Below are 24611 nucleotides of genomic sequence, written 5' to 3' on the forward strand. Positions count from 1 at the left end.
GAGAGATGGCTCAGAGGTTAAGAGCACTGACTACTCTTCCAGAGGTCCTGAGTTTGACTTCCAGCAACCACATGGTGGCTCACAACCAACTAGAATGTGATCTAATGCCCTCTTCTGGCCTGCATGTACATACAGGCAGGCAGATCACTGTGAGTTCGAAGCCACCCTGGTCCACAACATCCAAGGCTACACAGAGAAACCCTGTCTAGAAAAACCAAACCAACAGCAACAACAACAAAAACAACAACAACTGTACAGTCATGACGCCATGAGGTTTGTTTTTTTCAGACTTCTTACATATTAAGGTAAAATACACTATATTAGGGGCTATTTCTGACCACTGAACTTTTTTATTTAAACTCATTTTTAGAGCTGGGCATGGTGGCTCACGCCTTTAATCCCAGCACTTAGGCAGCAGAGGCAGGTGGATCTCTATGAGCCTGCCTCTACAGCGAGGTCTACAAAGAGTTCCAGGACAGCCTGAGCTGATACACAGAGAAACCCTGTCTGGGGGGCGGGGACAGGGGGGAAGACATCTTTAAATGGCCACACTACCTGGATTTCAGATGAATTTTCAATATAGGACAAACTGAAGACTCCTCTCACAGTGACTAAGGGTTTGCACACCACAGTCCAAATGATGGCAGTAACTTTCAACTTTCCATTCCGATAAGCTGAAAGATTAGTGCTGTGACAGACCAGAACCAGGTCTGTCCCTGGGACAGCTGCTTGATGGTATTTGCATTTCTGTTATACCTTCCCACTCTTAGTCATGGTTGGACTCTGTGGCCTATAGTTCCAGAGGCTGGGGGAGGGGGAATCCGCAGGGGATCACAGCAGCATCTGCTTGCGTCTGATGAAGGCCTTCTGCCTGCATCATAATGTAGTGGTATTACATGGCAAGGCAGAGCTACTGCCAGGATGTCGAAGGTTTCTCTCCCTCTTTTTATAGAACCATAGATGGCAACAGCAGAACAGTTTGAGCATCATGAAGAGAGGCGGAACTGAAGATGCGAGGTGAGGTCACTGCCTGTGCTGCCACTGACAGTCATGTCTGGGTCCCTTGCCATCTAGCAACAGAGATCTGTGTCAATGCCAGTGGCTCACATTACCACCAAAGGCCATTCAGAGGTTCTGGGCTGCCGTCTGGGGCCATAGTGATGTCCAGAGCATCAGCTGGCCCAGCCACCCACTGGCTGCAACACTCGGGAGAGTGGACCCCACACCTCACCTGGGCAGTGTGGAATTCAAGGTAACCAGTGTGCTATCTATCAGCTTTAGCCAGAGTGCAGCCATTATGCTTCCAACTTGTGGAAGATTCCAGGTGGCCTGAGCTCAGCCATCCTAACAGTAACAATGTTAGCTAATCAATATAAGATTTCAGGTGGCTTGGGCTTAGCCAACATAACAATAGCATTGTTAGCCGAGCAAAGCAAGTTAAGAATTACAGGCTGATAACAAGGGCAAACAAGGCAACAGTGAACAAAGAACAAATGAAGAATTCTCCACTAGCCTCCATCTCAACCCTGCCCCTGGAATTTACTGGCCCCAACTCACCCTACTTGTAATTTACTACCTCAGACCCCCCATTCACCTAAAGGTCACCTATTGCTAGCCTATCACTTGTTAACTAACCACTGTGTGCTGAGCTCTGCTTCTGTAAAGGGTATTTAAACCCTTAGCTTTTGCAGGACGAGGTCTTCCATCTCCTCGGAGCTTCGTGGACCCCAGCGTGTCAGCTCAATAAAATTGCTTTGATTTTGTGTTAACTCTGGACTCTCTTAATTGGGCTTCCAGGAATAGACTCTGACGATCTGAATCTAACAGGAGGCCCAGCAGAGCTGGCTTTGATGGCTGGAGCACAGGTGAGCCACCCTGAGGGTGTGAGCACTAGAGAGCTGGCCCTGCCATTTGACTGCTATGAGGTGGCATGAGCCCTCCCTTCCCCTCACCACCTGCAGCAGGTAGAGAGCTGGCCCAAGGGCCATGAGAGTGGGAGACCTGCCCCTGGCTCTTGCCAGCTGAGGCATTAGGTGAGCTAGCCAGGAGTGCTAGAGAGCTTGCCCTGATGGTGTGGGTACAGGAGAGTTGGCAGGCTGACCAACTCAGCTACCATCCAGGCCAAGATCCAAGGCTTTTGAGTTGGCTCACCCCAACATCTATGCAATCTGTGAAATGCTAGAATGTACGAAGGGACCAGTCCTACAGATCCAAAGCTGCAGGATCTCCATGACAGAATACAAAAGGCCATATGAGAGGAAACCCCATCGGGATCCAGTATGGATAGCGTAGCAGAAGCCAGGAGGCCTCCAACCAGATCAATGACTCATTGCAATGAACATTTGCAAGTGAAGATGTGTAGGCAAAAGGGTGTACTGTGTGACACATTATGACACATTTCAGCTTCCATGACTAGATGTTTTTTGTTTGTTTGTTTTTGTTTTTTGTTTTTGAGACAGGGTTTCTCTGTGTAACCTTGGCTGTCCTGGACACACTCTGTAGACCAGGCTGGCCTCGAACTCACAGAGAACCACCTGAAGTGCTGGGATTAAAGGCGTGCGCCACTACACCCGGCATGACTAGATGTTTTGTTTTGTTTTGTTATTTTAGGGGAAAGGTTGCAAGGGTGGAAGGCAGATACAAAGAGATGGTGAGATGACTGGGATTAGGGTACATGATATGAAATTCACAAAGAAGTAATAAAAAGTTTGAAAAGATTAAAAAAAAACATAGCAAATGGGTGAGTCAGTGATAGTCAAATATCGAGAATGAAAAGAAGCCACTCCAAAAAAAAAAAAAAAACCCATTTACAAAAAAAAAAAAAAAAAAAAAAGGCATTCAGAGTGGGATGTAGGTACTTCGTAACAGTGCAGCTTCCCTAAATAGTGTCTTTTTACCTGTTCCTTCTGCTCCAATCACTGTAAGGACTCAGAAAGCCTAAGGCAATGACCCCTCCCAGGAGAATTGTGAAAAAGTAAAAGCAAAGTGCTTAGGAGTTCAGATTAGGAACTGAGAAGAAAAAAAAAAAACATAGCCAACAACTGCCATAGAGTAACACACAGCACAGGGCGGGTGTGTGTGTGTGTGTGTTCCTTTCAAACATAAAATACTTAACCAGTGAGATTTAATATTTTCTGTATTTCTACAACTGGAGGCAGGTATCCTCTGGGAACAGTTCCTGGCTTATCAGTCAGCACCGCCCCCTCCTCTCCCCTCCCCCCAAAAAAACAGTAGAAACTGTCAATCTCTCCTGGCTGACACCCAGTAAGGGAAAAAAGGCACTTCAGTCCTGTGGCTTTAAAGATGCATATTCTGCCAACAACCTGAGGCACTTGGAACAGATACTTGCCTGGCCACATCTCCAAGTGAGGACATTACCTAACCAGGTTCCATACAGCTTTTGTGAGTGGATGTTGGATAAATACCCTGCTTAACTGTAGCCAAGCTCCTACCTTTAAATTATGAGCCCGTGAATGTGTGCTTTTCTGTCTGTGATCACCTTACACCGCAATAGAACATGATACAATAAGCCAAGCTGAAGGAATAATTAGCTTCAGTGTAACCAGCAAACCTAACTCCATATCCAAATCTGTTTAAATCCCTTTAAGCAAATATTTTGTGCTCTATTTAAAAAGGAGTTAATGCTAAACACGCTAGCGAACGCCTATAACGGCAGCAGCAGGGAGGTAGGAAGAGGATGATCAGGTCAAGGTCCTCTGGAAGAGCAGGTAGTGCTCCTAACAGCTGAGCCCCTTCTCCAACCCCTCATGTTCAACTTTTTTTTTTCTGGTAATATTGCCATGATTATCTTGGGAGTTTGCAAATATCGTCTTAAACAAAGTAGCTCCAATGAGCATCAACTTAGCATAAATAGTACATAGAATTCTCCTCTCCATAGCTCTGTTCCTCTCCCTTGTTACGTCAAACTGCATATTTATACATTGTAATCTCCTGCTTGTTACAGAGTCATATTCTCACAGGGAGCAAGAGCAAGCTTTTTTTTTTAATTATTTTATTTTATGTACACCAGTGTTTTGACTGCATGTATGTCTGTGTGATGGTGTCAGATCCCCTGGAATAGGAATTACAGACAGTTGTGAGCTGCCATGTGGGTTCTGGGAATTGAACCTGGGTCCTCTGGAAAAACAGTCAGTGCTCTTTTTTTTTTCTCCCAAGACAAGGTTTCTCTGTGTAACAGCTCTGGCTGTCCTGGAACTCACTCTGTAAACCAGGCTGGCCTCGAACTCACAGAGACCTACCTGCCTCTCGAGCACTGGGATTAAAGGCCACAGTCTGGCCAGTCAATGCTCTTAAGCACTGAGCCATCACTCTAGTCCCCGCCCCACCCCCATACACACACACACACACACACACACAACTAAACCCATTGGGGACAGTTATAACAGGCCTTTCTTCAGACCACCAGCTCCCAAGCATGACAGGGAGACTTTTATTTATTTGTTTGTTTGTTTGTTTTTGGGTTTTTTTTGGTTTTTCGAGACAGGGTTTCTCTGTGTAGCCTTGGCTGTCCTGGACTCGTTTTGTGGACAGGACTGGCCTCGAACTCACAGCGATCCACCTGCCTCTGCCTCCAAGTGCTGGGATTAAAGGCGTGCACCACCACCACCGCCAGGCTATTTATTTATTTGTTTACTTATTTACTTACTTGGTTTCTGTTTTGTTTATTTGAAACAGGATTTCTCTGTACAGCCTTGACTGTCATGGAACTCCTGTAAACCAGGCTAGCCTCAAATTCACAAAGATCTGCCTGCCTCTGCCTCCCAAGTGCTGGGATTAAAGGCATGTGCTGCCACAGCCTGGCGGGAGGCCTGTTAATTATGAAAGACTGTCCTTAGCTTAAGCTTGCTCCCCAATTAGCTCCTCACTTAAATTATCTCATTTATATTCATCCCCACTGTTCCACGTGGCTTGTCACCCCTCCTAAGTCTCTCAGCCCTGGCACCCTGTTTTCTCCCTCCACAATCCTTCCCATTGTTCCCAGCGCTGCCAGATGCTGGCAGATGTCCTGCCTCTCCCCTCCTACCTCAGCTACTGGCCGGTCAGTGTTTGGTCAGTGTTTTATTTAAGCCGATCAGAAGGTGTTGGAGGGAGTATTTACAAAAGACGATGCAGCCAGAGGAATAATACAAAGTAGAGCGCCTGTCCTCAGCTCTCTGATGGTACAGAAATCAGCATTTGAATATACAGACAACCCTTAGACGGCGCACAAAAACATCACCCCAACACCCGACAGTAAGCTTTTTAACATTTTCTCCAGGTGATTTTATAAGACACTGAGGACTTCCCACTAGACTGGAGGATGAGGGACACGGAAGAGTGGTTATGGAATCTGAGAAAAAGTAGGGCTTGCAATAAAAATGCAAGAGATCTTACATAGCTACAATATGGTAAGACAAGGTTATAATAATCAGGCTGGCAGTGTTGCTCTGTAACATTACTTTGTAATAATTTGAAACTTAAAATGTTAAGTATATATTGCCTCCATATAGATACCAACATATTATAAAAATTATCAAATATGCTACTCACTAACGCACTGAAACTAACTTCTTTCCCTCCTTTCTTCCCTTCTTGTCTTTCCCAGGTGCTTGAATTCCCGGCAGTCAAGCCCAGGAACCTACCCATGCCAAGCATGCCCGCTACCACTGCTGCCCCCCAGGCAAGGAAGATGAAGTCATCATTTCCTATTGTCTCCATTCCACTCAGTCGCTGGCTCCAACTCTCCTTACATGTAGCTTGAAGAAAGCCCAAAAGGTAATTAGATATAGAAGATATTTCTCCTCAGGGAATATTTAAGAGGCCCCCTCAGGGAAGGGGTGTGTGTGTGCGCGTGCGTGCCTGCGTGCGTATGTATTCGCACACACATACATCACAGGAAAACTTTCAGGAGCTGATTCTCTCCTTCCATTCTCAGTTCTAGGGATTGAGCTCAGGTTGTCAGGCTTGCATGGCAGGCGCAGAGCCATCTTACCAAGCACAAAAACTCATTTCTTTATAAAGCACCCGTGTAGTGAGAATTCTGGGGTTTTGGTTTCCTTAAAAATAAATAAATAAAATAACAAGCAGGGATGGCGGTGTACACCTTTAATCCCAGCACTCGGGAGGCAGAGGCAAGCAGATCTTTGTGAGTTTGAGGCCAGCCTGGTCTACACAGCAAGTCAAGGACAGAAAACTACATAGAGGAAACCCTGTCTCGAAAAACAAAAACAACAACAACAATAATAATAATAATAATAATGATAAAAACACACCAGAATATTTTAAGAATATATTTTCAGGATGGGATAAACATTGAGATGTAACAAGAATAAATTAATAAAAAAAAAAAAAAGTGAAAAAAAAAAAAAAAAAAAAAAAAAGAATATATTTTCATTTTAATCCCAGGCGTGGGGATATAGGGCTGCTTCATAGCAGCTGACTATGATTTGCCTCATGCTGTAGCAGAGGCATGGTTTTGCCAGCTGCAGATGTGTGACATTTGGAATTCTGGGGACTTTTCAGAAGGTATATACATGCTATATACATATACACATACACATACACATATATATACATGCCACCAAGAGGCAGGGTTGGTGGTTGTTGGGTCTTTCAGGGGGATTTGGTTAAGGTTTGTTAATAGTTCTGCTCAAAGTAGAAACAAGAAGAAATTAGACTAAGGGATTCCCCCCCTCCCCTTCTTTCTTTCTCTCCTATAGTGATAGGAGGTGAAACCGAGGGTAGGGGGTTGAGGGTGAGGATAAAGGGTGGGAAAAGAAGAACCCACAAAGTAGCAAAGACAAGCTACACACCAAACTAGTATTTTGTTATAACAATAGAAAATGGACCAAATACTAAGAAACAAATACTTACCGCAAAACTGTTTAATTCTAGGAAGCTAATTTAATAAAAAAGAAACTCCAAAGTCTCCAAATATGCACCAGAATGGAATGAATAATCAGTCCCATAATTATTCATGGGAAATTAAAAAGAAAAAAGGAGAAGATAGAGGTTGACAACCACCATTCCTTTTCCTAAAGATGAAATGCTGTTTTAATAACTCAACATCACTGAATGATACGAATAGGAAAGAGAAAAATAAGAGTCCATATTTGCCTTATACACAGCGCTGTGCAGTTACCTGTCACACTGTTCAAGAATGGCTTGCTAAAACATTGAAAAAATGGAAAACTTCATCCTTGTCATAGACGGCCACTTCAGTAGAACACTCTGTGCACATGACAGGGTGATAGACTTCTTCCTCTTCTATTTCTGGGGGATCTTCAGGGTTAGACTTCATTTTCTTAGCACCCCGCTTTTTCTTCCTGTTTTCTGGATTCTTGTATCTTAGAACTTCCTCTCTGTTGACAGAACAATTCATCACAAACATTGCTCTGTACTGAGTCTTGTACGATTCATGCCTAGACACAAAATAGAATGGAGAGTTTGGATATAATGCGGTCAATTTTAGGTCAAATTTGAGAACACCAAAAACCTACATGAATATCCACCAATATAAAGATAAGAGAATGAAATGTGAATTTAAGGAAAGTTGAAACGGTTGTTATAATGTGAAGTATCTTTTGTTTATTTACTTATTTTTTCAGAGAGAGCTGCCAAAGCTAACTTGGAACTCACAATCCTGTCTCAACCTCTCAAGTAATGAGACTGCAGGCATATACCACCACTCCGTGGAAATTTATTTTTTCCCCAAGACAGGGTTTCCTTAATTCAGAAATAGGAAAAAGTAAAATGAAAATTAATACAACACCATGATACCCAGGTCAAGGTGCTTAACAATTCAACTACTGTGGGGGACGGTCATTCTAAGACCCCTGAGCTCATAGTAAGAGCTACTCCTTTCTGGCTATAAACTAGCTTTTCCAGTAAGACTACTAGTAAAATCAGATTAAAGGCCAGCTGCCCACGAGCAGCAATTCCAGGAACTTTTTCCTGACTAACCAGATCTTTTACAACTTCTCTCTCTCTCTGGAATTCCTCCCCCTTCTGTGGTTATAGCAGCCATAAAGGTAGACACCTGCTGGAGCATTTCAGTTAGTTATCCATAGCAACCCTTGCTTACATAAATACCCATGCCCCCGTGCCTATAAAAACCCTGTGAAATTTTTCAATAAACGAGCTTCATCAGAATCCAGGCTTGCCCTCATTTCTTCATGTCTCCTCCGCAATACCCACTGAAGACCCCGCAGGCCGGAACAAATTAAAATCAAAAACATTCAGAAACAACCTTATTTCTTGAATTATTTGAAATTTATATTAATTTGTTTGCAAAAAAAATTATTTTTGCAGGGCGGTGGTGGTACATTTCTTTAATACCAGCACTTGGGAGACAGAAGCAATCGGATCTCTGTGAGTTCAAGGCCAGCCTGGTCTATAAAAAGAGTCCAGGACAACCAGGGCTCTGTTACACAGAGAAACTCTGTCTCGGGGGAAATTTTTTTTTATTTTTATGTGTGTGTGTTGCCTGTATGCAAGGTCAGAAGACAGTGTTGGATTATCTGGAACTGAGCTGCCTTCTGGGTGCTGGGAGCCAAACCTGAGTCCTCTGCAAGAGCAGCAAATATCCTTAACCACTGAGCATCTCTCCAGCCCATTTTGGTTTTTTGAGGTAGGTTCTTACTTTGTAGCCAAGAGTAGTTGTGAACCTGCAGCAATCATCTAGCTTCAACCCACAAACCTGGGATTATAAACCTCATGCCAGCTAAGGGCTGAATTACTATTAATTAATAATTATAATTTTTAAACTATCCCTTGTGTTCAATTCAGCAGCACATATATTAAAACTGGACATTACAGAAAATATGAGCATCGCCCTGTGCAAGGATAACATGAAAACACTTTTTTTTTCTTTCTTGAAAAACAGTTTCTCTATGTAACCCTAGATGTCCTAGAACTCACTGTGGAAAAAAGACTGATCCTCCAGCCTCTGCCTCAAAAGTGCTAGAACTAAAGGCATGCACCACCGTGCATAGCAATGGCATGCAAAATTGTGAAGCATTCCATACTTAAAAAAAAAAAAAAGTCCCCTAAGTGGAGTCAGTGGTACAGTGCCTGCTTCCAATGCATGATGCTCTGAACTTGATTTATGATTTCGATCCCCAGAACCCACGTGGTGGAAAGAACCAACTCCCACAAACTCATCTGTCCTCCACATATGCCATAGCATGTGTGCAAATACACGCACACTAAGTAAACAAACAAATGAACAGGGGCTACAGAGATGGCTCAGCTGTTAGGAACACTCAATCTTTAAAGAAGCCAGGTTTGGTTCCCAGCACCAATGTAGCAGCTCATAGTTGTCTGTTAATTCCAGTTCCAGATGTTCCACTCCATCTTCTTTTGTTTTGTTTTAGTTTGGTTTTTGGTTTTTGGTTATATGTTTTTTGAGACAGGGTTTCTCTTATAGACCAGACTGGCCTCGAACTCACAGAGATCTGCCTGCCTTTGCCTCCCCAGTGCAGGGATTAAAGGTATGTGGCACTACGCCCAGCCCTTCTTCTACCTTCTTAGGATCCCATATGGTACACATACATGCATGCAAGGTAAATGCTCACGTAAATCTAAAACATCAAAATTAGTTGTTGCTGAGAGCCATAAAGCTCCAGCTTGGTGGACACGTACAGTGTAGCCTTGAACCTAGCATTCAAAGACTGAGGCAGGAGAAGCAGGACAGACTATCAGGGCCATCTGAGTTACATGGTGAGGCTTTGTCTCAAAAAAGAAAAGAAAAGAAAATCCCATCTAGTGGTGGACTGTGGTCATAGCACAAAGGAGGCAGGTGGGTATCTGTGTGTTCAAGGCCAGCCTGGTGTGCAAAGACAGTGCCAGAGCAGTCAAGGCTGCATACTGAGAGTCCATCTCAAAAGACAAACAGACTGCTAGTCATCACTACACTCACCAAATGGCTCTATTAGCAAAAATTGGGCAACAAGAGGGTCTCTCCAGCAGCAAAGTAGTGGCAGAAAGAAATTGGCTCAGCTTCATTTCCATTATTCAGGGAGTGGAAAATAAACTGTTACAGGATCAACAACAACAAAAGGAAAAGTCTACTTCTGACTTAAGCAAAGGGCCACCATACTGTGTTCAGTCTACAAGGAGTTTTGTTCTAGGGTGGGGTACACTCACTAGTGTGCATGTGGTATGTTTACCTTTGGCAATCAAGGCACAGTGTAGTCATACAGGCAGGGCAATTCAAAACAGCATCACTGTTTGGGACAGGCTGTTGTTTCTGACGTGGTCTTTGCAATCCAAAAGCATGATAGCTAAAACAGAAAAATACATTTGAAAAGGAAAAATACATTAATCAACCAAATCCTGGTTTCTTTGTTTGTTTGTTTGGGTTGGGTGTTGGTTGGTTGGTGGGTTGGTTGGTTTGGTTTGGTTTTTTGACACAGGGTTTCTCTGTGTAGTCTTAGCTGTCCTGGGCTCGCTTTGTAGATCACACTGACCTTGAACTCACAGCGATCTGCCTGCCTGTGCCTCAAGTGCTGAGATTAAAGGTGTGAGCCACCACACCTGGCCAAATCCTGGTTTCTAATGTCACTGTCCAGAAAAGGAATCAGTACTCAGAAATGGCTAGCTGTTTAATTATTACTTATATGTTTGTTTTACTTATTTTATTTTAAGTATGAATTTTTGTCTGAATGTATCTAAGTGTATTATATGCATGTCTGGTGCTCTGGGAGGCCGGTAGAAGGGCAGGATCTCTTGGGCCTGGAGTTAAGAATGGTGGCTCACCACCATGCGGGTGCTAGAAACCAAACCCATGTCCTCTACAAGAGCAACAAGTGCCCTTAACCACTGAGCCATCTCTCTAGCCCAGAAATGGCTAATTCTAGGGATATGGTTTACAAAATCTACCTAAAACACCCACAGCAGAAAGAAAGAAAAAAAAGTGCTCAAGAAGGAAAAAAAGACAAATCAAATCTCAAGGAACCTAATCCTCACTCCTCGGGTCTGGACTGCACAGAGTAACTTTCTTTCTAAGTACACAGTTTGGTGGTATGTGATGGTCCATGCCTGTAATCCCAGCACTCTAGAGACAGAAGCAAGGGGATCCAGAGCTCAAGGCCAGTGTGAACTTAAAATAAGATTTGTCTCATAAAAGCCAAACCTAACAAACACACCAAAAAAAACCCCGTAATATCAGTGTGATTGTGAGGGAAATCTCAGGTGAGCGCTAACAGGACTCTTCAAAATACTTAAGATGCCAAGCACAAGGAAAGTCTAGGAAACTATTTTTACATTTGTAGTCAAGTACTTAAGTTGGCCAGGCAAGGCACCCACACCAGTAATCCTAGCGCTGGAGAGATAGCACAGGAAGACTACAAATTCAAAAGCAGCCTGGACTACACACTGAGCTCCAGACCAGTCTGAAACAAAGACCCTGTCTCCAAACACACTAAAAAGAGGGCAGGAGGCCTGGGGAGATGGCTTCGTCAGTACAGTGCTGCTGAGCAAGTGTGAGGAGCTAAGATTCCGGCATCCACAGATAGAGCAGGGCCATAGAGCACCAGCCTGTGACCACAGTGCTTGAGGGCATCACAGGATGGAGACAGGCAGATCCCTGGCCAGCCAGCCAAGCAGAGCTCAAGGTTCAGGAGACACTCTGTCTCAAAATCTAAAGGCAGAGGAGCTGATGAGATGGCTCCACAGGTAAAGGCGCTGGCACTAACCTGACAACCCGGGTTCAATCTGGAGAACTTACATAATTCCTACAAGTTGTCCCCTAACCTGTACAAGCATGCCTTGACATGTATGCACATAGCAATAGTCATTTTAAAAGTATACAAAGCAAAATTTTAAAAGCTAAGGCAGGAAGAACAAAAGCAATTTCCAGGCCAAACTCTACTTCCTAGATCCTGCCTGAGAAACCAGAGTAAAGGAGGCAGCAGTAACTGACCACCAGGGGGCACTGGAGGAAGGAGTGCAGGATAAATCAGGAAGAAGGAAAGGACGTGGTGGAAGAACTGAAGCTAAGGTGTGTGTACAGAGATCCCACAGAAACATCAACCCTCCAGACTGGAAAAACAGACACCCATCCCCGCCCGCAGTGAAGCAAAGCCTCCTAGGCACTGAGAAGCACAGTACTTGCCTAGCACGTACAACAGCATAAAGTCAATCCCCAGCACCAAGCACACAAAGGTTAAAATACAAGATTATCCTGAGACCCTGTGGTGCTCCTCCTAAGTTTGTAACAAAAAACTAAATCTGCAGGGACTCAAACCAATACCTGTACACCAGTGCTGACAACACTATTCCCAGCACTTAAAAGGCAGATAAAACAAAACATTCCTTGGTGGACAAATGGGACAGAAAATTGAGATACATACATACAATGACATTGTTCAGCCATAAAAAGAAGTACCGTGCTACAATTAGATGAGCCTCAAAAAACATTTTGTTTTTGAGCCTGATACAAGCCTAGCTGGGCAGTGGTGGCGCATACCTTTAATCTCAGCACTTGGAAGGCAGAGGCAAGTGGATCTCTGTGAGTTCGAGACCAGCCTATAATAAAGAGCGAGTTCCAGGACAGCCAAGGCTATACAGAGAAACCTTGTCTCGAACCTCCACCCCCCCCCAAAAAAAGATGATACAAGCCTTTAATCCCAGCACTTGGGATTAATAAACAAAAACACTTGGGAGGCAGAAGTAGATGGACTGCTGTATATTCAAAGTCAGCCCGGTCTACATAGTTCAAAGAGCAGTCTGGGAGAGACCCTTTATCAACAAACAAACATTTAACAAACAAAAGCTTTTTTTTAAAAATTTTTAACCTATTTGGAAAAAGTTAATTTGAAAAGAACAAAACAAAAAACAAAAACAAAAAACCAACCAACCACTGAAAAGTTAGATTTTTTGGTTTTGGGGTTTTTTTTTTTTGTTGTTGTTGTTGTTGTTGTTTATTTGTTTGCTTGCTTGCTTGTTTGTTTGAGACAGAATTTCTCTGTGTAGCCTTGGCTGTCCTGGACTCACTTTGTAGACCAAGCTGGCTCTGAACTCATAGAGATCCACCTTCCTCAGCCTCCCAAATGCTGGGATTACAGGTGTGTGCCACCACGCCCAGCTGGAAATAGTTTAATTCTGAGGACTCAGAAAGGGTATAAATATGAGAGCCCAGAGAGAGGAGAGGGTTTCAAGGAGACAGATGGAGTAAGAAGGCTGCTTGTTCGTCCATCTGTGTTTGCTGTTGCTAGACTACTAGACAGTCTGGCAACTGAGATTGGTATTTCCCAAAGAACCTGAGGACCCTAACCAGCCAGAACTAAGTCTAAAGAGATGTCCCCTTTCCCTTCTAACTTTTCTCTTCTACCTAGAGTTGGGGGGCTGGAAGGGAGGTAAAGGTTTAAGGAACCCCAAATAAAATAGAGTTTAAAAGTAGCACCTACAGTTACAGGAGAATGTTTAAAAAATAAGTAAAAATTCAATCGGGCAGTGGTGGCACACACCTTAAATCACAGCACTCAGGGGGCAGAGGCAGGCAGATGTCTGAATTCCCGGACAGCCAGAGCTACACAGAGAAACCCTGCCTTGTTGGAGTATGGTCTGCTGCTTTGTATTTGTTAATTGCATGATCCCTGAGATTCTCATTGCAGGCTGTCACATACCCCAACACTGCTGTTTAACCTTGCCTCCCTATTTGACTAATAAAGAAAGCTGATACCTGGGCAGGGCCATACGAAGATAGGTGTGGCAAAGATGCTCTGGCTTTGGGGGACAAAGAGGATCTTCAGAAGCAGATGGGACAGGAGGAGGAAGAAGGAGAATAGCCATGGGATAGAAAATAGCCATGTGGGCCCTGAGGAGAAACTTTGTTTCACATGGGGAAAAAAATGGCCCAGATGAACAACCTTACCAAGTATTTTGGGATTATACATGGAAGGCAGCCCAGATAGAAATTGTTAGAACAGGTGGCATGGGATAGAGGATGAGAGATATTGGAAGGTAGTTTAGGGAGTTAATATCTGCTCTACCCCAGGTAAAATAAGGCTTATTCTAAAATATAACAGGTGTTTGTGTCTTTACTGATTGAGAAAGCGGGTTAAATAATATTGCCATAATAATTATAAGCCTAATAATAAACATTTATTAGGCCATACCATTAAATTAACAGCAACACTGCCTTGAAAAAATGATAGATAGATAGATAGATAGATAGATAGATAGATAGATAGATGAGTGAGTGAATGAATGAATAATAAATATAATTGTCTGACTGAAATGTGCTGGTTACTTTCAAATAAAGTATTCAAATTTTCCTCCTCCAATTTTTTTTGATGTGTTTGCATGAAAATAAGAACACATACAGTAAAAGAGGAGAGCAGTAAAAAGACAGTCTGGCCTTCCCTAAAGATTCTAAACATAAATTTAAATTCTTACCCCCTTCTCTGTGCATCAACCCAAGCCTGGTCTCTGTTATCTTTTTCAGGATCATACAGCAACTCATCATTTGTTGGAATCCTGTGTTGTTTCTTCTTCTTTTTCTTGTTCACTTGTGCTAATTTTTAAAAGGTTAAAAATATGGATCAGTAACATGTCTAAAGTTCTTTAATATAAAATGGCTCTCCTGTTTCCCATACTATGTATCTATTCTATTTACATTATCTTTTTGGGTTTTTGTTTTGTTTTGTTTTGCTTTGCTTTGTTTTGCTTTGTTTTGAGACAGGGTCTCTCTGTGTAGCCTTGGTTGTCCTGGACTTACTTGGTAGACCAGGCTGGCCTCAAACTCACAGAGATCTGCCTGCCTCTGCCTCCCGAGTGCTGGGATTAAAGGCGTGCGCCACCATGCCCGGCAACTACATTATCTTTTTAAAAGATACGTAAAGGGACTGGAAAGATGGCCCAGAGGTTAAGAGTACTGGCTGTTCTTTCAAAGGTCCTGAGTTCAACTCCCAGCAACCACACAGTGGCTCACAACCATCTATAATGAGATCTGGTGCCCTCTTCTGACACGTAGGCATACACCCAGGCAGAACACTATATTAATAGTAAATAAATAAATATTTTTTAAATGCCTACAGCCTTTCTTTAGCCAGCAATCCCAGCACTTGGGAGGTTGAGGCAGTAGAACTGCCATGACTAGGCTACATCCTGAGTCCCAGGGCACCCGGGCAATGAAAGAAAAAACCTACCCAAAAAACCAATACATAAAATAAAGCGATTCTTCAAATAGAGTCTTGTCCTATTAAGACACTAAAATCAAAGATAGAAGAGGCCAACAGGCTAAGTTCAAATAATGAAAATTCAGTGTCAAAAAACCCACTAAAAACTAACTGGGAGTTGGGCATGGTGGAGCAAGCCTTTAATCCCAGCACTCGGGAGGCAGAGGCAGGCGGATCACTGTGAGTTCAAGGCCGGCCTGGTCTACAAAGTGTGTTCAGGACAGCCAAGGCTACACAGACCCTGTTCCGGGGGTGGGGGGGTTGGGGGTGGGGGGAAGGACACCTAACTGGGCATGGTGACACACATCTGCAATCCCAGTGCCTGGGAGACTGAGGCAGGTAGATCATGACTTCAAAGTCATTCTTGGCTATATACCACGTTTGAGACCAGCCTAGCCTATATGAGACCCTGACAAAAGCAGAAGGGAAGAGGGTGAGATAAACATACAAGCATAACAATCTGAGTTCAAACTCTGAGACTCACACAGGAGAAGAAAAGTAACTCACACACTGTCTTCTACAGCCATATATGAGTTACAGAATGAGCTTCCCATATAAACACATACACACACATATAGGCTTTTTGTTGCTGTTGGTTTGTCTTTTTGTTTTGGTTTGGTTTGGTTTGGTTTTGGTTTTGGGTTTTTTTGTTTTGTTTTGTTTTCTTTTTTGGTTTTTTTCTGGTCTTCCTGAGACAGGGTTTCTCTGAGTGTAGCCTTGCCTATCCTGGACTTGCTTTATAGACCAGGCTGGCCTTGAACTCACAGAACTCCACCTGCCTCTGCCTCCAATTAAAGGCATGCACCACCACCTCCTGGCTAGAATGATTTTTTAATTACAAAAAAAGAATACTAAAAATGTGATTTGGGTCTTGTGTAGCCTGAGCTGGCTTCAAAGTCACTATGTAGCCCAGGATAATCCTATACTTCTGAAACTCCTGCCTTCACAGTAAGTACTTTTAACCTCTGTGCCATCATTCTATCCCAGTGGCTTTCAACCTGTGAGTCTCGACCACTTTGGAGCTTGAATGACCCTTTCACAGGGTCACCAAAGACCATCACAAAAACCCAGATGTTTACATTCTGATTCATAACAGTAGCAAAATTACAGTTATAAAGTAGCAACAAAAATAATTTTATGGCTGGGGAACATGAAGAAGTGTATTAAAGGGTCACAGTATTAGGAAGCTGAGAACCACTGCTCTAGGCCCTTGTCTAACATTCTTGAGAACCCAAAATACTCAAAGCAAAAAAAATGTTTGTAGGCTTTTAAAAATGTGCTTTTGGGGGCTGGAAAGATGCCAAGGCTATACAGAGTGACCCTGTCTCAAAAAACCAAAACAAACAAACAAAAAAGATTTATATACATGAGTGCTCTGTTTTCATGGACACCAGAAGATGGAATTAGATTTCATTACATTTTAGATGGCTGTGAGCCACCATGTGGTTGCTGGGAATTGAAATCAGGACTTCTGGAAGAACAGCCAGTGCTCTTAACTGCTGAGTCATCTCTCCAGCACCATGTATATGAATCATTTTTTTTTTTAAATGCGTTTAGCCAGGCGGTGGTGGCACATGCCTTTAATCCCAGCACTCAGGAGACAGAGGTAGGTGGATCTCTGAGTGAGTTCCAGGACAACCAGGGCTGCACAGAGAAACCCTGTCTTGGAAAGAAAAAAATGTGCTTTTAGGCCAACTATGGTGGTACACACATTTAATCCCTATACTGTGGGATAGGGGGAGTGTGGCAGGAGAGAGGCAGCTGGGTATATGTGAGTTGGCAGCCAGCCTGATATATAAGAAGATGGGTGGAGGTAAATATAAAAACATAAGAGCCAGATAGTGGTGGCACACACTTTTAATTTTAGCACTAGGGAAGCACAGGCAGCTGGATCTCTGAATTTGAGGCCAGCTTGATCTATAGACCAAGTTACAGGACAGCCAAGGGCTACCGAGAAAAAGGAAATATATGTGTGTGTATACATGTGTGTATATATACATATATATAAGCACATACATGCTTTTAAACATATATATGTATATAAATCTATATTTTTTTTCTAGCTAGATGCCTTTAATCCAGTGGTTCTCAACCTTCCTAATGCTTTGTTCCTCATGTTGTGATAACCCCAACCATAAAATTATTTTCATTGCTACTTTATAATTTTACAACTGTTATGAATCATAACGTAAACATATGATATGTAGGATGTTATAAACTGAACATAATTAAAGCATGTGATTAATGATAAAACAATATGTAGTTATAAATTGTAAAGTATTTCTATTTACAAATAAATAAAATTTTGTCTTGTAACATGGGTTAACAGTATTTATATAACAACAGTAACCTACATTGCTACATTTTGGGACAGTACGCATAAAAAACCAATAGGTCAGTGTGAAGGTTGAGATTGCTTCTTTCCCTGGGGGTGGGCTTCAGTGGAGCACGCCTTTGATCTCTGCACTGGGGAGGCAGAGGCAGACAGGTCTCTGAGTTCGAGACCAGCCTAGTCTACAGAGCAAGGTCCAGGACACCCAAGGCTACATAGAGAAACCTTGTCTGGGAGGAAGGGATAGCTTCTTCCACAACAAGTCATCTGCTCTATTTAGATTTGATAAACAACAAACTGGCAAGCCCTGATTCACAAAGATATGTTGTTGGAAATGGAAAAAGAAGGCACAACACAGTCTCAGACAGAACAGGATATAACCACAAACACTAAATCCAGAGTTTTGTAACTGGCATCTGGAGAGCTCAGTGCTCCCTGCATCACTACCGGTAAATTCAATGAGCCCCTCTTCTGCTGTCTCGGGAATATCTTCATCTTACTACGAATGTGCTTCTGGCAAGTGCAAATGGAGGATCACAGAAATTATCATCCTAATCCTTTTGTCTTGTTCAATGTCACGTTCCTCAAAGAAAGCAAACAAGGTACACAAATGGACATTACATTTCCATCCAATTTTTTTGCCAAAGCTGAAATTTCATTTGGAATGATCAGATCTTTCAAGACCAGTCGAGGCGTGTTGGATTTGGTGCCTGCAACAGTGATAATTTAATTTATTCAAGTTGGCAAATATGTTAACCCAGTAAGCTATTTTCTGCAATTCATTATTATCGCTGAGAAGTGTTTCAAACTGTGGCCTTGCTTTCTGATTTTAAAATATCTTGAGGGGCTGGAGAGATGACTCAGAGGTTAAGAGCACCGATTGCTCTTCCAGAGGTCCTGAATTCAATTTCCAGCAACCACACAGTGGCTCACACCCATCTGTAATGTGATATGATGCCCTCTTTTGGCCTGCAGGTGTACATGCAGGCAAAGCACTGTACATAATAATAAATAAATCTTTTAAAAAATACATATCTTGAGTTCGGCACAAAGTTCAAAAGCAGGTTTAAAACTCTTCCTCTCAACAGCCGTGTCCCTTCAGTATGACTATCAGAGCTTTGTTCGGTGTGTCCAACGTATAACAGCTGTGAAAACAGTCGTCTGTTGAAAGTGCTCGCCTTTACAAAACTGACAGAACTAAAGACACTTCTCTTCTTGTAGCTCTTGTGGCAGCAGCTTCGTGGCTGGAATTTGTTAGTGAATCACACAGTGAGCTCTGAACCCAGATGGTCATCCTGGCACAGCTGGAGCACCGTCTGTGCGAACACCTCCGATCCTTCCCCAAGAGATCTTGTGCTCTTTCAGGAAAGAATCAACTGTGCCAAATACATCATGTGCAGCAGCTGCTGTTTCAAGAGGTTTGAGAAAAGGAAACTTTAAAGTCACCAGCCGCATTAGCGTACTTCAACGTCTACAGACTCATCAAGCTGAATACTAAATATTGGAAGTGGAGCAGATGTAATGTCCTTGATAACTTAATCAAGAATATCAGCAGGCACATGGTCTTTCTTCCTTGGACAGTAGATGAGGCTATTGCATTCAACCGTGTAACAAATTTATCCCCGCTCGTAACTTGAGCCATAGAATCAGTAAATCCTCACTAAAGGATTCATCGATCTGGCAATTCTGAGTGCAACCAAATATGACTTTTGGGGGGCTTTTTGGGGGAGCAGGTTGAGACAGGGTTTCTCTCTGTAGTTTCAGCTGTCCTGAACTCACTTTGTAGACCAGACTGGCTTTGAACTCACATCGATCCACCTGCCTTTGCCTCCCTGAGTACTGGCATAAAAGGCATGCTCCACCACACCCAGCTCCAGATATTAATTTTCAGTGGCTACTACATTTTGTTTGTGGTACTTAGCACCAGTGTCAAGCCTGGCCTTTTTGGTTTGTTTGTTTGGTTGGTTGGTTGGTTGGTTGGTTCATTGGTTGGTTTGGTTTGGTTTTTTGAGAGAGTTTATATAACCTTGGCTGTCCTAGAACTAGCTCTATAGGCCAGGCCAGCCTCAAATTCACACAGATCCGCCCGCCTCTGCCTCCTGAGTACTGGGATTGAAGGCGTGTGCCACCACCATGCGGCTAGGTCAGGCTTTCTTGAGTCCATCAGCTTGGCTTCTAAAATAGTTGGTATCCTTGCTGGCAAAGCTCCAATGCTTACTATCAAAATGGCTTTTCAGTTTGTTTGGTTTCATAGATTCTGCTGATAGAATTTCACAACAAATAACATATTGTGGTTTTTCAATTCCTGTTGTAATTATTGAAGTAAAACCATACTGTAAAAAAATCCTCACCATAAACCGGGCCTGGTGGTACATGCCTTTAATCTCAGCACTAGGGAGGCAGAGGCAGGTGGATTGCTGTGAGTTCAAGGACAGCCTACTCTACAAAGCAAGTCCAGGACAGCCAAGGCTAACACAGAGAGACCCTGTCTCAAAAAACAAAACAAAACAAAAAATCCTCACTATATTTTCTTAACATTTTTCTCTACACAATCCACTGTCATGTGTTGGAGGTTTTTCTAGTGCTACGCATTTTGATGCTAATTACTGGCTCCCTAGATCTAGTTGCTGTCATTGAACCTTGCCTCCCTGATTGGCTGAATAAAAGGCGTACACCTGGGCAAAGCAGAGGGAAAGGGAGGAGCGAAGGTTCAAGGGACTGGAAGACAGAGAGGATCTGGGGGGTGGGGGTTGGGGTGGAGGGAGAAGCAGACAGGTAGTTAGGAGAAGGAAGGAAACCACCCAGATGGGTTAGGTGGAGAGAGCACATATCACGATTGATGTGGACAGAGGAGATGGACATTAGCAAGTATTTGGGGATTATGGATAGAAGGTAGCTCAGTGGAAATTATTAGAAGCAGATGGCATGGGATGGGGGCTGGGAGAAGGTAGTTTAGGGGATTAAAATCTGCCCTGCCCCAGGTGAATCAAGGCTATTCAAAATACAACAGCTATCTGTGTCTTTACTGATTGAGGGTTAGAAAATTTCACAGTAATAACTATAGCCTAATAAGTATTTATTAAGCCATACTTATAATTAACCACACAGTCATGGAATAGTTTTTTAATGAAAATAATATATAATAATATCCTTAATAATACAAAAGATAAATGACATAGTTCAGTCCATTCAATTCATTAAAGTTTCCTATGATTTACCATTCTGTTTTTTGGTTTTTCTTAACATACCTGTTACTATCACAAAGGGGCAGGATTCACATCAACCACAGCTGAATATAAAAACCAGTCGGCATCCAGATAAAGTTCCCCTGGTATAGACTTTATTTTTCAGTAGTTGATGATTTTACAGCACATGATTTTACATTTACCCAGTAATTATAATTCATGAAGTGTTGTTTTACCTCCAATATTGCTGCTTTCAACAACTAACTGCTCTCTACACATGTGCGACTGGTCCACATTAGTATATTATGGCACCAACCCTATCACATACACCTGTATCTGTTTGGGGTGTATATGATGGAGTTGGCTTGATGATGTCTTCATGCTGGGTACCCAGCTGGAGATGGATAGAGGAGTTGGCGTCTCAGTTCCTAAGACCACAGGAGATATGTGTTTTCCGATTATTTTAGGTGACCCCTGTAAAAGGACTGTTCCACCCCAAAAGTGACTGCAACCCACATGTTGTAAATGAATGCAGACATCTGTACCCCTTGCCTTTCTTATTAATGAGTCCTGTTGTGCCCCCAACACACACCCCATCAATAGCATATAATTTCTTTCTTTTTAAGACAGGGTCTTACTGTGTAGCTCTGGCTGGCCTTGAACTGGCTACATAGACCTTGAACTTGCTATAAGACCAGACCAGCCTCAAACTCACAGAGATCTGCCTGGTTCTGCCTCCCTGAGTGCTGGGACTGAAGGTGTGCACCATAATACTTGGCTTAGGCTATAGTTTCTTTCTTTCTTTTTTAAGTTTTATTTATTATGTATACAGTGCTCTGCCTGCATGAATGACAAAAGAGGGCATTAGATCTCATTATAGATGGCTATGAGCCACCATGTGGGTGCTGGGAATTGAACTCAGGACCTCTGGAAGAGCAGGCAGTGCTCTTAACCTCAGAGCCATCTCTCCAGCCCCAGGCTATAGTTTCTTAAAAATAAAATTAAGAAAGGAGCTGGAGAGATGGGTTTCTAGTTAAGAGCACTGGCTGTTCTTCCAAAGGACCCAGGTTTGATTTCCAGCACCAACATGGTGGCTCACAAGCATCTACAACCCCATTTCCAGGGAATCCACTACCCTCTCCTGGCCTCTGAGGGCACCAGGCATGCACATAGTGCACAGACAAATACAAATGCAGGCAAAGCACCATTAATATAAAATAAAAATTTTAAATATAAAACTGAGGGGAAGTCCAATATCAAAGTACTGTTAAGGCAGATATGATTCATAAACTACACCTGTAAACAAAATGTTACTCACCTGCTTTGTCTTCATCTTCAGAATCAGAGTCAAAATATACCTCATCATAGTACTTTGCTGTAACTTCTCCCACTCTGCCAACTTCTGAGGAGGACCCTACAAAACCAGAAGTGACATTTACTAACTAAACCGCCATGATCCACAAGGGGGCGGGGGGAGCCTCTGCATCTACTTCCATCACTTCAAATAGTATTAATCTATTCACAATGCCATTTGTATAGTAAGATATTTTTACACCAGTAACTTAATTTGATTTCGGTGTCCTATGTGCCTATAGGCAATTACTCCTTGACAAGTTTACCAAATGAGGAAATCATTCTTTCTCCCATACCACAAATCTAATTAAAGTTTAAATGCATATTTTCAGGTTTTCAGCATCATATCACTGCCTTTGAATGACACAACACACCATAGAGAATAGGAAACAGACGCCTTGATTTGCAGGACGTGAACAGCGAGCCGGACCAGGAGCACACTTCCTCCTCCAGCTTACGTCTTTACGTGCCTGCGTCCCTGATGCTTCCTCTGCCTCAGCTATATCGTTCTGTTCTTCAAGTTATAACACATACCAAGATGAAAACCAGTTCTGACTTTGGTTTACTCTCCCAAACCAATTTTAAAAGTCAAGTAAATCCTATATAAAGATCAAAAAACAAGCCGAGAAGTGGTGGCACATGCCTTTAATCCCAGCACTCAGGAGGCAGAGGCAGGTGGATCACTGTGAGTTCCAGGGCAGTCTGGTCTACAAAGCAAGTCCAGGACAGCCAAGGCTACACAGAGAAACCCTGTCTCAAAAAAAAAAAAAAAAAAAAAAAAAAAAGATTTAAAAACAAAATATGTTTATTACTCACTACAAAGAGACAAGAATTTGTAGTGGCACACCATTAAATCTGCCATCAAGCCCTAAAAATATTTTTGTATGCCTTGTGGTTTTGTTTTAATTTTGTTGTTGTTGTTTTCTAGATAGGGTTTTTCTATATGTAGTCCTGGCTGTCCTAGAACCCACTTTGTAGACCAGGCTGGCCTCGAATTCACAGAGATCCACCTGCCTCCGCCTCCCAAGTGCTGGGATTAAAGATGTGCACCACCATACCCGGCTGTGGTTTTTATTCTAACTACAAAAGGAACTAATACAAGGACTTGCTGCTAAATAGTATCTTTACAGTAATAAGTGACACACTTTAGTCATCAAAGAAAACTCTGGCACAGACTGCCAAGCACATTCATTCCTTCATTTACTATGTATCCTATTAGAAAGACCCGGTGCTGCAGATGTCACCCACCTATTCAAGAGGCTGACATAGACGGACCACGGAGACTACAGTGAGTTCAAGGCCAGACTGGGTAACTTAGCCAGACCCTGTCTCCAAAATTTAAAAGAAATAGGGCTGTGGCCGAACAATATGCCTAGCAAACACAAGAGCCAGGGTTACGCGCCAGCACCGCCCCCGTTCACAGTGGCGGGGAGGGACTGAATCTTGAGCACCTACAAAAAGTTCTAGAGATACAAAAGAACTCAAGCCTTCACAGGGTATCCATGAGAACTACCCCAAAGTTTACCTGTCCCCAGAGAGGATAACTTGTCCTCCATTGTTTTCATGGTGGAGTTTAATTCAGCTTCCATTTCTTTCTCAAACTCATCTTCACTTGATGACTCACTTTCCCCAGTAAGACACTCCCGGATGAGGGAGGGAGGCAGTGGCAAGCAGACCTCTGGATCTCTGTGAGTTCGAGGTCAGCCTGCCTGGTCTACAAAGCGAGTCCAGGAGGCCAAGGCTACACAGAGAACACCATGTCTCGAAAAACAAAACAAACAAAAGCTGGCTAGCATCTTTATATCTATCAACTTGACACAAGTTAGGGGCCTTTCTTCGTCATGGTGGTGGAGCTTGGAGGGCTGCCACCCTGGGACTGGCGGTCCTGTGCTGTAGAAAGCAGGTTGTTTGAACAAGCCACTAAGCAGCATTCCTTCCATGGCCTCGCTTCAGGTGCGCCTCCGGCTCCTGCCTGGCCTCCTTCAGTGGGTGGGCCCTTTTCCGTCACAAAGCTGGTTTTGGTCAGGGAGCTCTTGGTTGGTTGGTTGCTGTTTCGGGAATTTTTGATGTCATTGTGGACCCCAAGTTTTTTTGTTTGTTTTGTTTTGTTTTCTTTCGAGACAGGGTCTCTCTGTGTTGGCTTGGCTGTCCCGGACTCCTTTGTAGACCAGCCTGGCCTTGAGCTCACAAGCGATCCCTGCCTCTTGCCTCGCCTCCCAAGTGCTGGGGTTAAAGGCGCGGGCCACCACGCCTGGCTGAGCCCCAAGATCGTTGTTAACTGAAATTCCTGTTTTCTAACACACACCTTTTTCCCTAAGAATTTTCCCTTTACTGTAAACAGGTGATTACGGTGGGGTTTAGCCAGCTCTAGCACACATTCAGTGTTTTCCTTTACAAGAGTCTCCATGGGGGCTGGAGAGGTGGCTCAAAACTTAAGAACACTGTCTGGCCGGGCGGGGTGGCCATGCCTTACTCCCTGCACTTGAGAGGCAGAGGCAGCAGATCGCTGTGCGGTGGAGGCTAGCCCGGCCTACAAAACGAGTCCTGAACAGTCCAAAC

General features: G+C 43.2%; 1 protein-coding gene across 1 annotated transcript in view; it reads right to left on the reverse strand.

The window, feature by feature from the left end:
• Window positions 1–6869: 6869 nt before the first annotated feature.
• Window positions 6870–24611, reverse strand: part of Eapp (E2F associated phosphoprotein) — a 23280-nt gene continuing 5538 nt past the window's right edge. Inside the window, 5 exon segments of the mRNA XM_051144344.1 lie at window positions 6870–7421; window positions 10170–10283; window positions 14401–14518; window positions 22018–22113; window positions 23578–23707. Of these exon segments, the coding sequence (XP_051000301.1) occupies window positions 7154–7421; window positions 10170–10283; window positions 14401–14518; window positions 22018–22113; window positions 23578–23707 (726 nt within the window). The 3' untranslated portion in view covers window positions 6870–7153.

The sequence above is a fragment of the Acomys russatus genome, chromosome 1 (assembly GCF_903995435.1).
Source record: "Acomys russatus chromosome 1, mAcoRus1.1, whole genome shotgun sequence".
In the NCBI taxonomy this organism is placed as follows: Eukaryota; Metazoa; Chordata; class Mammalia; order Rodentia; family Muridae; genus Acomys; species Acomys russatus.